General features: G+C 40.9%; 1 protein-coding gene across 1 annotated transcript; it reads right to left on the bottom strand.

The window, feature by feature from the left end:
* Window positions 1-2,787: 2,787 nt before the first annotated feature.
* On the bottom strand, window positions 2,788-15,395 carry BCL2L14 (BCL2 like 14). The gene is made up of 6 exons (XM_031603191.2): window positions 15,117-15,395; window positions 9,615-10,055; window positions 6,917-7,081; window positions 5,950-6,017; window positions 4,753-5,025; window positions 2,788-4,062 (listed from the first exon to the last, which is right to left on the bottom strand). Exons 2-6 carry the CDS (start codon window positions 10,045-10,047, stop codon window positions 4,021-4,023), a joined length of 981 nt encoding a protein of 326 aa, XP_031459051.2. The 5' UTR covers window positions 10,048-10,055; window positions 15,117-15,395; the 3' UTR covers window positions 2,788-4,020.
* Between the last annotated feature and the right edge of the window lie 442 nt (window positions 15,396-15,837).

Below are 15,837 nucleotides of genomic sequence, written 5' to 3'. Positions count from 1 at the left end.
ATAATAGTTATCTTCCAGAAACCTAGATTCAATCTCTCTCCAGCATGTCCCAGTGATGAACTGGGCTGGATTTGCATTAGCATGTTGACTTTGCCTAGGAAGCATCTCTGCCTCCTGCTAGAACAGAGATAAGAGCCAGGTTTTGCATGCTTCTACCAAGGGTGACCCTGGGATAGGAAGATGAAAAGAAGGCTATCTTGAAAGTCAACACAGAGATCATATCAGCCAGCAATGATGCTGACTCCAGCAAGAAATCTTTTTGCAACTCATCATTTCCATCACCCTAGACAGGAAAATGCATTGTTTGTGCATCTTGCCCAGCAAAAAAAGCTTTTTTGCTTTGGGTGAAGCAGAAATGCAGTGGAGCAAGTCAGGGGACACAGGAGAAAAGTTCTGTTGGCCGATGAGGATGAGCTGCAGTAGTTCCAACCCAAGGACATATCCTAATCCACCCCACAGCACTAGATATTCAGCAACTTCTCCACAACTTCTGTCTCTCTTTTGGAGTTTATACCACCCCTGGCAAGCACAGAACAGACAATGAACAAGCAAGGCTTTAATGTTTTCTGCTCAGTTCTCACCTTTCACTCACACTTCAGTGCCCCAACTGTGAATTTCTCACCCTGAACTTCTTCCAGGTTTTTGGACTTGGCAGAAGACGAATCTTAGACCATAAATCCACATTTCAGACAGTGGTATCTCTTGGGCTATTCCCCTCATTATTCCACTGCAATTCACTTTCTGTCAACCTGCTGACTACTGATATGCAGGTGTTCACTCTTCTCCTGTGGGAAGGAAAAAGGAGACAGTTCTGAAAGGATGGAGGCCATGTGATACAGCAAGAAGAATTAATACTTTACCAGCCTGTTCCACAGGAAAACTGCAGCTCTACCAGCTGAGAGCCAAAAGAAATCCCTCCTCTGATGGCTGGAACAAAGGTAAGCAATGGAGCATTGGAATGTTTGGTTTGGGGCAAGGACTCCAGACTGTATTCTGTCATTTCTACCTCCTGCTTCTTACTCACTGAGCTAAGGGTGCTGCAGCCATGAGCCTTGGCACAGCCCATTTGTGCAGTGTCTACACACATGGGCAGTGGGATCCTCTTTTCTGATGCTTTAACATCAGGAACAGCACTGGGGGCAGATTCCACTTACAGTAAGAGCTCTGGCTCATGGAGGGTGAGTTAGATTGGAACAGCAGCTCCTGGGTTGCCCCAGCAGACCGGCTCAATTTTACACAGCCTAGAAGGCAACTGCAGGATGAGATAAATTGTGGCACTGCCTACAGAGGGCTACACTCTGTCTTTGAAACTTCAGTGCTCAGTAAAATAAGCTCATTTTAAAACTGAGTTAGCTGATAGAACAAACAGCTTAGATATGTAGTAATATATATATATGTATATATATATATATATATTGCAGGGGGTTGGAACTTGATGGTCTTAAAGACCCCTTCCAACCCAAGCCATTCTATGATTCTTTAATAGCAGACCCAAACAACCCAATCTGTTTTAACAGTAGACCACTCTATCTTCAAAGTAACACCCCAGATTGTCACAACAGGGTCCTACAGCAATACAGGGAGAAGTATTTCTTGTGAGACACTCAAGTAAAATGAAGGCATGGACAGGTACTGTCCTTCACAACATTCCCTCTACTCCCATACACATCCCAGACTCACACATTTGTCTGCCACTGGCTTAGTCATCACAGATTAAAAAAAGAAAACAAGGCAAGACTGGTTGAGCCAGTAGTAGAATTTTGCTAATTAATACCAGCCAGGAGCAGGGACAACAACTTGGTGCTCAGCCTTGCTGACTGCTCCCACAATAAACCAAAACCATCATTCCAGCAAGAAGGTTACCACAGATCTCTGCCATAAAAGGAGTAGGTTGCTCTTAAAGTCTAACTGACGTGGATGATAAATGTAAGACTGACTAAATAAGAAACAGCTCACTTGGCTGATTATCTATGCTGGCCCCTACTGCTACTGAAAAAGTCCCTCTGAACTACCCAGAGCAAATAAAAACCAGCTGAGCATCTTTTCTTAGATGGCTAGTATTCACATTCACATCCAAAATTGTCTATCTTGCTGTCCTGCTATCTTGGCTTCGTCTTTGGCATGAAACTAGCCCTAAGTACCAGATTGGGAAGGAGAGGCAAGTGTGGGTTCAGAGTTCTTAAACCTTCAGCTTAATAATCACACTCACAAATGCAAAATTTTCACCTACCTAAACAGCAGACTGTTCTTCAAGACAAAAAAATAGAGACTTCCACAGGCTAGCGCTCAACAAATGGCAATCTGGTATGTGCCAGAAGACAAAGTCTGGTCTGCCTGTAATTAAAGTGGAATCACTTCTAGTTCCTCAGTGCCAACATCTAGTTAACAAGCTTGCTTTTGCATCCAATCAAATTTATAATAAATAAAACAGCAGCCTCTAGTGTGAGGAAGGGCATTACACCACACAACACTTTTCATTGGAAAAAGGCGTCAGACAAAAGGAAGGATGTTTTTCTCCTTAGAAAAATAACAAATTGAGCTTCTGGTTAAATGCTTGTCTCTCTCCCCAGATTATGCTGCCCCAGACCCAGCCCCCATTTTGGGATATCTGAAGTGATCAGAAAGACTGAATGTTCTTAACAACTAAGAGAATCCTAAATTTACAGTTTAGAGATGTAACAAGTGATTCCAAATTCCTTTGAAACAGGGAAACAAAGCTCACTCCAGCATCTGTTCTCTGTCTTGTTTCACACATACATGTCCAAACAGCAGCAGCTTGCTACACATAAGTTGAAAATTTAAGGTTTATTAGAAAAATACTTCATCTTTTATGGTATTGCATATTTTACACACCCAGTTAAAATGCTTTTTATCACTTTCATTCAAATTCATAATTTGTTAGTAAGTTCCTCATGCAATTTCAACAGATAACATACTTGTACAGTCAGAATGAGTACCTGTAATAGGAGAGCATCTTACTGAGGGGCAGAGAGCATTTTCAGAAAAAACAACTCTTTGTACTAGAAAATCACAGGAGCAACACCACGATGGTACAGCTTCAGGAGTTGTTCCAAGTTCCCTCTCCATCCACTGAGGATTTTCAGGGGATGGAAATCCAAAAGTCATGACTAAATGTGTCACAAGGCAAGACTTAAAATAATGAATAGCTTAACTGGAACGCATCTCTGCTTTAAATGACGAGCTGTTATTCCTTCCTCTGCCACACCTACAGCTTCAGGAACTCTAATGAGTTCGTTCATCTTCGATGAGTGAAAGTACAGTTCTGTTTACTGAGAAATCCCTGAGATTAAACAGCATCGAGCTTCTTTTCTATAATGAGAAACACACACTAGGATTAAGTTTTAAATTTCTTGGATAAAAAATCTCTCACCATGCTTGTATTTTCCACTTCAGTGGAAAAAATAGCAATGTAAAAGCCAGCATCTATTGCCATATGCTTTGAAGAGATTTATAACAAAAGTACTCAAATTAAAATACCTTAAGGTAGATCAAGTCTATTATCTTGGGGGAAGGTGGAAGGCACTGGAGCAAATAGCTTCCTTTAACTTTACTCAGTCCCTGTCAGAATTATAAGATGGCATGAATACTTTGGAGAAACTAAGCAGGGAAAGGGAGAGAGAGGCAAGACTGACAGTAGTATGTGGGTACACCTACTAACAAGGCACTGCGGGACTGGTAACTGATGGCTTACCCTTCTTTTCCTCCCATGTGCATTTTAACATCCACCTGTAAGAGTAGTTGCAAGCAACTGTACCCAGAAATCTAACTGAAATCACTGTCCGTGAGGCTGAATGCTCCAGGGATGTTGGAAGTGAGTTCAGATCCACTAGAAAGTACATCAATACCTACTTTGAGAAAGTGCTATTGTACCCATCAGACTTAGAAATGCAACAGTCAGACATTCCATGTGAAAAATAAAAATATGTAGCCAGTGGTATCAAATTCTGTGTGTTCCTTAACTGTAGGCTCAGGCACCCTGAAGAATGAACTCAGTCACAATTATTCTACTTCTTCTTGATCCAGTGAACTCAAAGCCTTGTCCTGTAATAGAGAAAGAAGACATAAAAATTTTAAAAGCAATGATGACTCTGATCCTACTTTCAAATCTGCTGGGGTCAGTCTAGTAGAACTTCCTGATCTCACATGCTGTCTATTCCAATGGACATATACTTTACAGTGATTTATGAAGTACAAATCTACTAGGATCTCTTGCTTCTCAACAAGGTAGGTAAACAAGTTACAAAGGGCAGCATCTCTGCACTACTGCTGACAAAAAGCACTTTGAACAGTGTTGCTGAAGATAAATAGATGTTCTTGTGTATGGAGGTATAAAACATACCGTAAGGGCAGACTGTATGAAGAGATGAACTGCTATGCTGCTCCCAGAACTTGCCAGCAGTAGACTTTAGGGAGAAGGTTAAGATTACGCCAAGCATGTGGTTAAGTTTCCTGATGTCTTTACTAGTCTTCAGGTTTTTGTGGTGGACAGTCTGTTTGTGCCAGGAATATTGTGTTATGCTGAGCAGCGTGAATGTCTCCTATTAATTTTTGGATCTATGTAAATAAACAGCTTGCAGCATAGAAGATGTACTGTAGCAAGCAAATCCACAGCTTAAGTACACACTGTGTTCAAGAATAACTTTTAGGTTTGATGTGCCTCAGGCCCATGCTAGTTCTGTGAAAGTATGTACTTCTAGATTACACATGAGTCAAGGGAGGCAAAACTCTTACCCAGCCCCCACGATCACGAATCCAGGGACTGAAGTGTTCTTGGAGGTACTTTAATCCAAAGCCCATGACCAGGTTCATAGGATGGTTGTCCACAGCAGTAAGTCTGGTGGTGACTTCCAGTGCAAAGGCAACTTTGGTGCATTGTAACTGATCTTCTGTCTCGGTTGTGGAATCTGCTGAGATGTTCTCCAGGAATAAATCGGTGAGTCTCTCGAAGAAGGCATAGGACAGCATATCTTCAAAACGCTGATAGAAACTCCTGTCCTTTTTGAACTGAAAAATAAGAATAAATGTCGAGCCACTTCTGTTGTAATTGCTTTATCTTCCCTACTTGGAAAGGAGAGCCTCTCTAGATAATATATGCAATACAAGCTAATTGTGGTGTTGAATGCAGGAGATGATACACAGACCTTGCACCTCACTGCAGAGCTATTCCTTCAGGGTATGGAAATGCCTCTACTTTTTTGTCTCAAAAAAAAAAAAAAAAAATCTTCAGTTTTTTTGGGATTTGGGTAAGAGAAGCAGAGAGAGAGAAAGCAAAACAAGCGTGACATTGGTATGTCACCTCACCTGTAGCTGAGGGCATGTGTAAGTACAGGGGAAGGATGACATTGAAGGCAAGATAAAGAGAAATACTAGCAGCACCTGCTGTACTAAGTCCCATTTGCAGCTAAAGAAAGGCATTAAGAAGACAAATATCCTATATTTTTAATAGGAAAAATACTCCTACTAATGAACATATGCAAGAGTTCTTGTATTGCTTCTGAGCAGAACTTCCAAAATGCACTCAGAAGACTTATTTTCCTTTTTCTATAGCAATTCCTAAAGCTGTAGGTCTTCTTTTCCTCCACTGAGAACAACATGTACATCAAATTTAATGCAAGCACAAGAGGTTCTCAGAGTTAGTCAAGTGCCCAAAGTCTAGCAAAACTCAATGGGATTGAGGGAGGTGAACCTTCGAAGTGCACATCTTTTTGTTGTCTTCCTCCTACACTCCAACAAAAATCTGTGCTAGTCTTCTGGTCTGAAGATTGAGATTTCAGAACGAATGGTGGTGGATTCAGAAAGCCTCAAATGGTGCAAAGAGAGGTTCAGGACAGAGACAGAGAGGATGGCTACGAAACATTTACTCCTGGTAAATGTGTAATCTCTCTCTTCACTCTAGCCTGTGTAGCTCCTGAAAGCAGAAGGACTTACCCTTTCTTCTAGCTGATCCCCTGATTTTCTTAACAGTGCAACTATTGTTTGTATTGTCTTTTCTTCATCTGTTAAAGAAAAGAAATTGACATAAATATTGCTGCCTTCCAGTAGGATCCAGAGAGCACATCATAGCAAAGTCTTTATGTTACTTAATCATGAAGAAATGTTGTTTTGTGGCAAATTCACAGAGTTGTATATCCAGGATCTATAATCTGAAAGTTCTAGTCTGCATGGAGCAGGCAATGCTTTTTCTCTGCACCATGTTTTGCTCCAGTTAAGAACCTTGGAAGGAGCCTTAGTATCCTGCTGCTAGCCCTGTAAGCTTTGAGGTATGGCTGATAAGAGAACAAAGCAGCAGCTAGCAAAAGCTGAAGAATATGGACTTGAAATTAGGGGAGGAGATTCCTCTCCTGATTGCCAATTGCACTTTCTGCAACGCATTAAAACAAACGCTGGGTTTAACAAATGACAGAAAATGTAAGCATGAGAGGCTCCCTCTTACAACCAGAAATCCTGAGGAAGCTTGCACTAACTGCAAACTTCTGCAGATGCCATGGAAGACAGACAGTTCAAATATTTAACAGATGCTGCTGGTCAATCTTGTTCTCTCGCTGAAGAGGGACTGACATCATTGTCCCAGAAGCCTTTTAGTCTAAAAACCCTAGCAAACTGTTTTACACCCAGTCCTGCCACTTCTAAGCACTGCTCTGACACCTTTGCTGTCATTCTCTTTTTGCATGTCACACCTGCCTGGATTTTTAAGGATGTTTCCTTTAACTGCAGTAGCAAGTAGCAAAGGATATCCCTGAAATATGAGAACAGGGCAGAAATTAGCAGAGTAAACTTCCCCCTTCACAGCATCTTACCACAGAACTTCTGAGTGCTTCACTATTCCTGGAGAAAGTGCCTTGCTCTGCAACACCAACCTGATCTATTGCCTCTGAGAATGAGATTTCCCCCTTACCATTTCCTTCACCCTCATTTTCGTCAGCAGTATCTCCACTATCTTGTTCCAGAGCCTGGGTATGCACCAGCATCTTGAATGTCACATTTGAAGGAGATGGCTGAGGCCTGGTAGTTACAAGCTCGGAGAGTTTGTCTACAATATGGTTGACATCTGCTTTTTCGCCTGGTTGGGAAGAAGAATGGGAAATAAAGAAGGTAAGTAATCTTGGCCAGAAATATTTCAGAGATTTACTTGTTTATGTGTTTGCTGAGGTGGAATACCAAGAGATACATCTTCTATTGCTGGGGCTTTGTTGTTTCCTGAGATCTGCTGGTAATAATTTAGAGAGCAACGCATTTCCACCCTTCTCTAGTATTTGAACAGCAACTAACTATACGTAGCCCATATGGGAGAAAGTGGGAGCGCTGCCCACTAGCAGACATCCTTGCAACTCAGAAGCACAGCACATATTAAGAAACAGGACTGTGAATCACAGACATTATTATGAGGGTGAAATTGTCCACGGTTGGTTCATCTATAGGACCAGATTCAGGAAGGGTGATATATTTGAATGCTCTCTTCCAAGTTAACTCTAAGCAAAAGAGAAGGCTTCCCTTCAGAGGAACCTCTAGCACAGAAGCTTCTCCTATCCTCAACACTGTTGTGTAAAGAAGACATAAGCACTGCGAAAACTCAGCACCCAGCAGCCAGACTGACTTCATCCACCCAGCACGCTGACCTTGTTGGTGACACCTCTCACTCAGGGAACTCTGCTGGGCTTCCTGCCACAGTCCAGGCAACAACAGGAACTACTGTAAGACTTGCTTCAGCTAGAAGGCACTTGTCTTCACAGTGAGCCTTGTGGAGCTGGGGATACAAGCGCGAACCCTCTTTAGGGGCATCTCCAGTGCAATTGGCAGACAGCAAGACAAGCTCAGCTGTGGTCTGATCCAAAACACTTAACAAATTCAAAGGCAGAGTTTGTTGTGAGGTGCTAATGCAGTAGTGAAAACTGCATTTTTAGGGTGCTGAATTAACCCCCAGAAATTTCCTTCCTCCCATTCACATACAGAGCCACTGAATTTCTAAGAAGATGAGTGGGCCATTTGTGACAGTGTATGATTATGTCTTCAGAAACCTAAGAAGATTACTGGTTTTAGACAGAACATGCTCTCCTCAGGCAAGCGAGCCCACAGAGCACCTCTACTTGCTGCAGAAAGGCCTGACCAAGTGTGTTTTGCAGCTGTCAGCAGTGCAAGATATAAAAAATAATGTTTTAGGAATAAGGGCAGCGATCTGGTCGACAGCTCAAGGACAATTCACATCTGGATCAGAGGCCAGACACCTGCACCAGGGAGATAAATGGGAGCAGGGTAAGGTGCCACTGAGGTCTTGCTGCCACCTGCAGAGACCATGGTCATGAACTGGGAGGACCATCAGAACTTCTGAGAGCTTTCCTTAGCAATGTAAAATGAAATGGAAATTAAAATTGACACAGCTGATTGTGATATCTGGATCCAGATGATGGAAGATTATGGCTAGCAAAATGTATTGGGATGACATAATGACTATTGGGAGACGCTGTGGAGTTTGGCAGCAGGGAGAATTATGATCCTTTGGTGGGCAGGATCTGGTCCAAGTTAGTTAAACTGATCGAGAATGGGGTGTTAGGCTAGAGAAGTCAGTGGGAGATAAATTTTAGGAATATTTTTACATGCAGTGAAGTAAGAGAGAAACTGCTGTGACACCAAGGGTCAGTGAGCCATCAGGATCACACTGGGACCAGTCAGACAAACACCCGTATCAAATATGGCAATATATCATATGCTGTATTTGGCGATTTAATGCAGATACTTCACCATCTTCTCTCAATCTTTCATGAAAAGTTAAGGTACAGGTCACTTTCCAGAGCAGAAAAGGCAAAAAAAAAAAAAAAAAAAAAAAAGCCTACAGTGCAGCACCTTACATGGGGCCAGAGTACAAGATATGCTTGTGAACTGATCATGAATGTCAAACGCATAACTACCCCCACTAGCTCTCCTTCTAGTATATGGAAGGGCAGATTCAGACCTGACACGGAAAATGCCCTCCTCAAAACCCCATAACCTCCCCAACTCAATCTCAGACAAGGCATTATTTTTAAACTCATCTCAGTCAGGATCTGTACTTGAGAAGAGTCTTGTGGCAGTGACAACAACAAGTAAAGAAGGTTTATATAATTGTGGAAGACTTTGATGTTTCCGATACACAGTGGGATTACAAGAGGCAGCCCAGAGACATGGACTGCTCCCTAATTGAGGCTGGCTGCTTCTGATTGCTTGCCATCAGAGCTACAAGGAAAGCCTAGCACTTCAGTCTCTGTTGTGGAACATAATATTCCATGGTAAAACTCTTTGAAAAGGCCTCCAAACAATCTCTCTTCCTCGATTTTAGCGTGGAGATCTGCAGTCTGCCCAGTGCTTCACATTTTCACAGGTATGAAAATAAAAATCCAATGCAACAAGCAACCTGGACAATTGCATAATATTTATCTTCATGTGATGAAAAACCAAAAAGCTGGTCACAAGCATGAATCTCATGTGCAAGCTAGTGATCTATCCGGCAATCTGATTTCCTAAATGGAATCCAACAGCACATGATGAGCAATTCATAAATCATTTAAGGTATTTAGCGAGTAAATGAAGGACAGACAGTAAAGGAAAAAACTAAGACATACTTTGCTCCTGAAAACTCCTTTTTTGATGGCTCCCAGTGCAGGTATCAGAAGTGGAGAAATCTTCCATTTGACTATTGGGTGCACATGTTTTTGTGGGACTTTGCTGCTCTGCTCCACTGCAGAAAAAGGGCAGGCAGTATCTTGATAAGAATTTTTGTTTGGGTTGCTTTTTCCTTTTCTGTTTCTTTGCACCATGCTGCAATTCTGATGCTTGGTTTGGCCCACTTTTATCTCTTTGATGTTGGAGCTCCCCTTCACTCCTGATTAAGGATGATGCTTTCTGCACATTTTCCTCATTTTTCAGGAGTTTCTTGTATCTGCTGGCTGGCAACTTCCGTTGGGCATAGGCCATGAGGATCCTGTATTCTATAGTGTCTTGCTCATTGTCTTCCAGCAATATTTCTTCCATACTGACATCATTTGGTGAAGACATCTCAGTTCCTGCAAAAACATACTCTTAGTGTTAATGCCTTAGGGAACAGCCTGTTTTTCATAAATACTACCCAGTACTTGACATGTCAAAGGAATATTTCACTAAACACCTTAAAAACCCCAGTGATAGAAATGCTGCATTACTTGGAAATCATAGAATCACTGTTTTCTAGAAGAGAATTTGGTTACTAAGCAATACCTCAAATGGTTATCAAAGCTATAAAATAAATGTAACAGGAGATATAATACTCGCTTTTAGTTGCATTTTGTTCGTAATTTTTTCTTTCAGTAGTTATTCAGTCCAAGTGATATTTGCCCAACACCATTTTCCCTTACTGAAAGGCAGCTTACGATAGAAAATATTTGCCCCAAACCCTTGAGGTGTTCATACTTCAAAGAAGAAAAGTAGCTCACTTTAGCAGGTAAAAGGTCTGAATCCTAACAGCAGTGATTTTTTTCTGGAGAAGCACAAGCGTAAGTAGGAAGGATTAAGAAATTCAAGCAGTATTCAATGGTTGGGGCACAGCACAGGAAAATAGGAGACATCATAATAGTATCTGCGTTTCAAGTTGGAAAGAAAAATGATTCATCAAAACACGGCAAAGGAAAGGCCTATGCTGTGCTCAGATCATGCCACAAGGCAAGCATCTTACTAAATACAAGTTCTGCTGTCAGAGGAAGCTTTGACAAATTTGGGCCCTGATTGATTTAAGTGGCAAACAGTCCCAAACATTAGGAAAAACTATGATGATATATTTCATATTCTCAGCTGTTCTTTCAGTACAGGGGACCTGAGTCAACAATCTTACATGCAAGACTGTGTGCGATGACTGGGGTGGTGGCACCAATTATTGTAACTTGTACTTGTCTAAACAAATACAACAATCACAAAGCATGCATATGCGTTTTTCCATCTTGCTGCATGCTTTGACATTGTAACTTAACAAGCCACTGTCCTGCTCACTGCAAAACATTATTTCATGTTTACTTTGCACTGGACTCCTTTGCCACCCAGGCTCTGAAGCCAGAGCATCAAGAGGAAGAACAAGGAGTGCTCAGCTGTGATGCAGCCACCCCTCCAGCCACCCCAGTCACATGAAACTGCACTCTTATCCTGCAACTGGGGCTTCTGTTGTCTACAAGCCAAAATAGGAAGCTTTGTTCCCACTGCCTTCTCCTGAACAAGTACCAAATTCGTATGCCCTCAGGCGAAGAGGAACAAATGTAAGCTATTTACTTCCTTCTTGGAATATCATTCAGCTATTTGCAACTTTGAATAAAACACTCGCTGATATACAACCAAATGGATGCTCAGATTCTACGTGTGGAGTCACTCTGAAGTGACTGGTTAGTGAACAAAAAAAGATTTCCCTGCCCCAGAAAACGATAGAAAGAAATAAATCTCAGTTGATTGATTGCCTCATTTTAAACACTACTTTTAATGTAAGATTCATTTTGGTTAAGTTTCAAATTTTTAACTTTGTAAGTAACTTTAATAAAATCTTTTATGTCACTATGTGCCATTCTAGCTATATCTGCAGAAAGCAGCTGATGTAACAAAACTTCCACCATGCTAAACTGTTTTGTTCTTGTTAATGAGATAAAAGAGGGAAAAAAAATGTAAGATTAAAAAAAGTCTTTCTTAACAAATGTATGAGCACCAGAGATTAGACCAGCTCTAAGCCTCCAGCTTACATGTGCTTTTAGTTCAGCGCTGTTCTTATCAGGAAAGGGGAGGGGGATGAGGAAAGGGAAAGGAAAGGAGAAAGAGCCAAGGAAGAATCCTGGAAATATCACATTGTAGGACTGATGTGTCTGTTCCTCTTTGCACTGCTAAATGCATCAGTGCATCTCACAATCTGCATCACATTTTAGAGGCTGTTATTCTCTCAAGAGAAAGGTCTGTATCCAAATGCTGTGCTGAGATGTCACTAGTTTCCATGGTCACTTTAGAACAAAGCACCAAAGAGATGAGAATGGAAACAGTGTTAGAGGTGTAGGGAGAGAGAAGGGGAGGGGGAAATTCCAACACATCCATTAGTTGAGAAAGATGACTTGTTTATCTTCTAGGGAACTTCTGTATTAATTCACTTCACAGGGGAGCCAGTGTGATTTCCCAGTTGTGTGCAAGTTAAGCTTCTGACTCACCACTGCCCCAAGCCTCCAACAACCTGCCTCCAACACATGGCAACAGCCACTCTGAAATTTTCTTCCTAGTGTTCAGCTTGCTCAGTTTTCTGCAAGCAGTGTGTTGCACTGTCTAGCTGTTGGGTATACCTAAACTCAAGTGGCAAAGCATCTTATTGTTCCCCGACTACACACCTGATTGAGAACAGGTGACAGACAGCTCTCTGTTGCCTATGAAGAGTATCGAGCCCTGGCCTGGTGGGGGCCCATCCTGCTTGAAAACTCTTGCTCACAAATTCATTCTGAAAGCAGTCCTTGCTTGCTGAGCACAGGATGGGGGAGAAGGTGACAGTGGACACTCTCTTGCAAGTTGCTGACTCCAGATATTCAAGGAGTCAGCAAGAGCTTGATGCAAAGGAAACTAAAAGCAAATTGTTATAAGAAACAAAGCCAGTGGAGAAAAGGAAGTAGGAGCTTGAAATACAGGAAAAACAAGGAGAACTGAAATGCTGCAAGACTGAAACAGGCTGCTTCTTCATTGTGCTCCAGGAGGGGATTACTGGTGGACATAACAGAGATCAGACACCTAAGATCAGACACCAACGGTACTTAGAACAGCCTTCCTCATCTCTAGTGGATATAAAATAAAACTAAAAATAAATAGTAATATAAATATTATATAAGCTATAAACAAATTATTTTAAAAATAGAAGATTCATTCCCAAACATCAAAAAGGATGATCTGTAATAGCATAAAATAATCAGCACAGTTGTTTAACCTAGAATATCACTTGAACAGTATGTGTTAAGAACTGCCCTACCCAAAATAATCCTGAATGTGGCTGTATGGATAAAAATCATATAAGGGTTCAAAGGTTGGTGTCCTAAGCAAGGCTAAATGGAGGTATAGTGTAATTACAGCTTCCTGGTACATAACAGCAAAGGAGCACCTGCTCTTCAGATGCAGCTGTATAGCTAAACCTGCTCCTTTACTCCTTCTCAGAGAGCCCCTGAGAAGTGAAACAAATCATTCTGATAAAAATATAGCATAGAATCTTCTATACTGAGACATTTTTTTGTATCCAACTAGATCAGAAAAGCCTAAAAAGAGAACAAAGTGTAGTCTGTAGATTACATATTCTATCACTCACAGAGAGCAAGAAAAAGATATCACCATGTGCTGTTTGGTTTGGACAGAACAAATAGTAAACTTGTTTTTCAGCTCATTTTAAAGTGTGAAACCTTCATTGTTGGCTTGTATCTCTCTTTAGAATTACTTCTTCATATTATAACCATATTTCCCTAATACCCATCTGATACAGACTGGGGACAGGACAAGCTTTTTGCAGAAAGAGCACTCAATTTGCATGAACCCTCCCAGAAATAAGTTTCTACTGAGAAAGTTTTTTAATGCAATCATTGATCTTTTTTGGCAAGTGCTTGGAAGTCCGGCTGAAAACAGAATCTGCATATTATTTCCTAGAATGATTAAAAGAAACTTGAAGGATCAGATGATGGAGGGTAACATGTAGTCTCATTCTGTCTACTTAAAAATACTCTGGTCTAAATTATTTATCTCCTGGAGCTTGCAGACCTCAGAGGAAGTAGCACTACCCGCTTCTGCTTCAGTATATTGTGAAGATTCAAAAGTAGGTGAAATAACTGTTGATTTGGAGGATGCCCACTTCTAAACTCATGTTTGGCAAAACTTTGTGAAGTCATGTCTTGGCTATGCCATTTCTTGACTTCTTTTACATTGTTTTTAGAACACATCCACAGGTATAAACCCGAACTACCACAGTAGCTAACTCTACAAATCCCCTGGTCTTGTGGTCAACAGACAGTCCATCTGAGTCCAAACTTGTGGCTGCCCCATTCATGCTTCCTGAGCTCCTTCTCTCCTCCTTTACTACCTTGCCTCCTGTGCTTCTTTCTCCAACACCAACAGAGCAGAGAATCTTCAGACATGATCTCCAACTATGTCCTCTGTGGGAGGGTTCCTCTCACTGCATCGTGAGGATTTTTCTACAAATGGCTGAGGAACCTTGATCTAGCAGAGGCAAAAACTGATGTTTGGTTTGATTCTTATGGAGAAAATCAGAACTGTCACAAGTCTCCATAGGCCACACATATGTGAGTAGAACCTTCTGTTAAAGAAGTATTTCATGCCTATTGACTCAGGCATTCGCATAAAACCCTAATTGGTTTATGCTGTTTTGAACAGTACAAATACTGTGGAAAGCTAGATTACACTTGAGGCCACATCTCTCCTCAAGTACTGCAGTGCAGTTTCCTCCAGAATGGAAAGCAATGAGATGCAATTTGAAAGATTATGTGACCTTATTAAATCTTAACTGAATAGGAACCACATAGTTAGTAAACAGTTACACCAGCATGCCAGGATAAATACCCCCGGTGGCAACAGATTTTTCATGAAGACTGCTGTGCAAGAGACACAATGCATGCTATACAGAAAGGTCTGCACTGATACACAACTTTCAGAGGAGAAGTTATATGCTGGTCTGTGCCAGCCCTTAGGTTTTTCTCTTATACAAAGACAAAAGGCTGCCCCACGCTCAGACTTGAGAAGAGAATCCATGCACCATCTGGCTACATAAATTCACTGAGGTACTCCTGAGTTTTAAATCCAGTTTTTCACAGATAAATGTGGTGCAGTTGGAAGAAGAGAACTTTGCTCTACTTGGCTGTGTATGTCAGGCACACCATCAAACACAGCAGTTCCAAAAATCCTAGGACAGTTCCCTCCTTTGCTTTTTTGACATCATAGCTAAGCCTGACAGGACATTGCTTTGAATTAACCATGATAAATGTGGCAATTTAATCCATACACAAATAAGATTCAGTGAGCCTCATTCTGGATTAAGGACTACCAAGCATTAGACATAAGAAACAAGGTTCAGAGAGGAAAAGGGTATTTATTACCTTCTGGATCTATTGCACCAGCAACACCGTGTGCCTGATGATCTAAGTTCTTCCTCCTTTTATACCAGTGACTGCACTTCTTTCTTTGGTAGAACCAGCCTTTTAAGCATAGGAGTTACCTTCACGAAAAAGAAAAAGAAAAAAAGAAAAAAAGGAAAAAAGGAAAAAAGGAAAAAGAAAAAAAGAAAAAGAAAAAAAAAAAAAGAATTCAATTTCCTTAACTTCTTCTATTTAACATTTTCAGCCTCTCATGGAAATATGCGCATAAAGCTTCACTACTTGCACTTCCTTATGAGAACAATGTTCAAACATCTCCCAGCTCATTCGTAGAAAGCAAGAAGGGTGGAGCCTTCCCTGGAGCATATGACTGGTGCTGAGCAGCAAATAAAGCAAGTGGGAAAGTCTACAACTGCTCTGGGCTCCTTGCCAAGTATGATTTTTTTCCTTCAAAAAAAGAGAATTCTTTTATTTTTTTTATTTATTTTTTTCACTTTATGGTAAAAGTTAAATGAAATTATCATTTTGATACAGATGTGTGTGCGTGTTCTGAAATCAATTGTACCTTTTCTTCTATAAATAACCATGAAGGTGTTTTTTTTTTTTTTCTTTTTTTTGTATGTCATTGAGTTGTTTGGTTTTGTTTCAAAATCTTGTTAAACATTAATTGGATAAAATAGATAAGATTATTTTAACAGTGCCATGGTTGACTCTCATGAACTTT

This window comes from Phasianus colchicus, chromosome 1 (assembly GCF_987193195.1).
Source record: "Phasianus colchicus chromosome 1, bPhaCol1.hap1.1, whole genome shotgun sequence".
NCBI classification, from domain to species: domain Eukaryota; kingdom Metazoa; phylum Chordata; class Aves; order Galliformes; family Phasianidae; genus Phasianus; species Phasianus colchicus.
The sequence above is the reverse complement of the archived record's forward strand: the minus strand, read 5'-3'. Positions and strand labels throughout refer to the sequence as shown.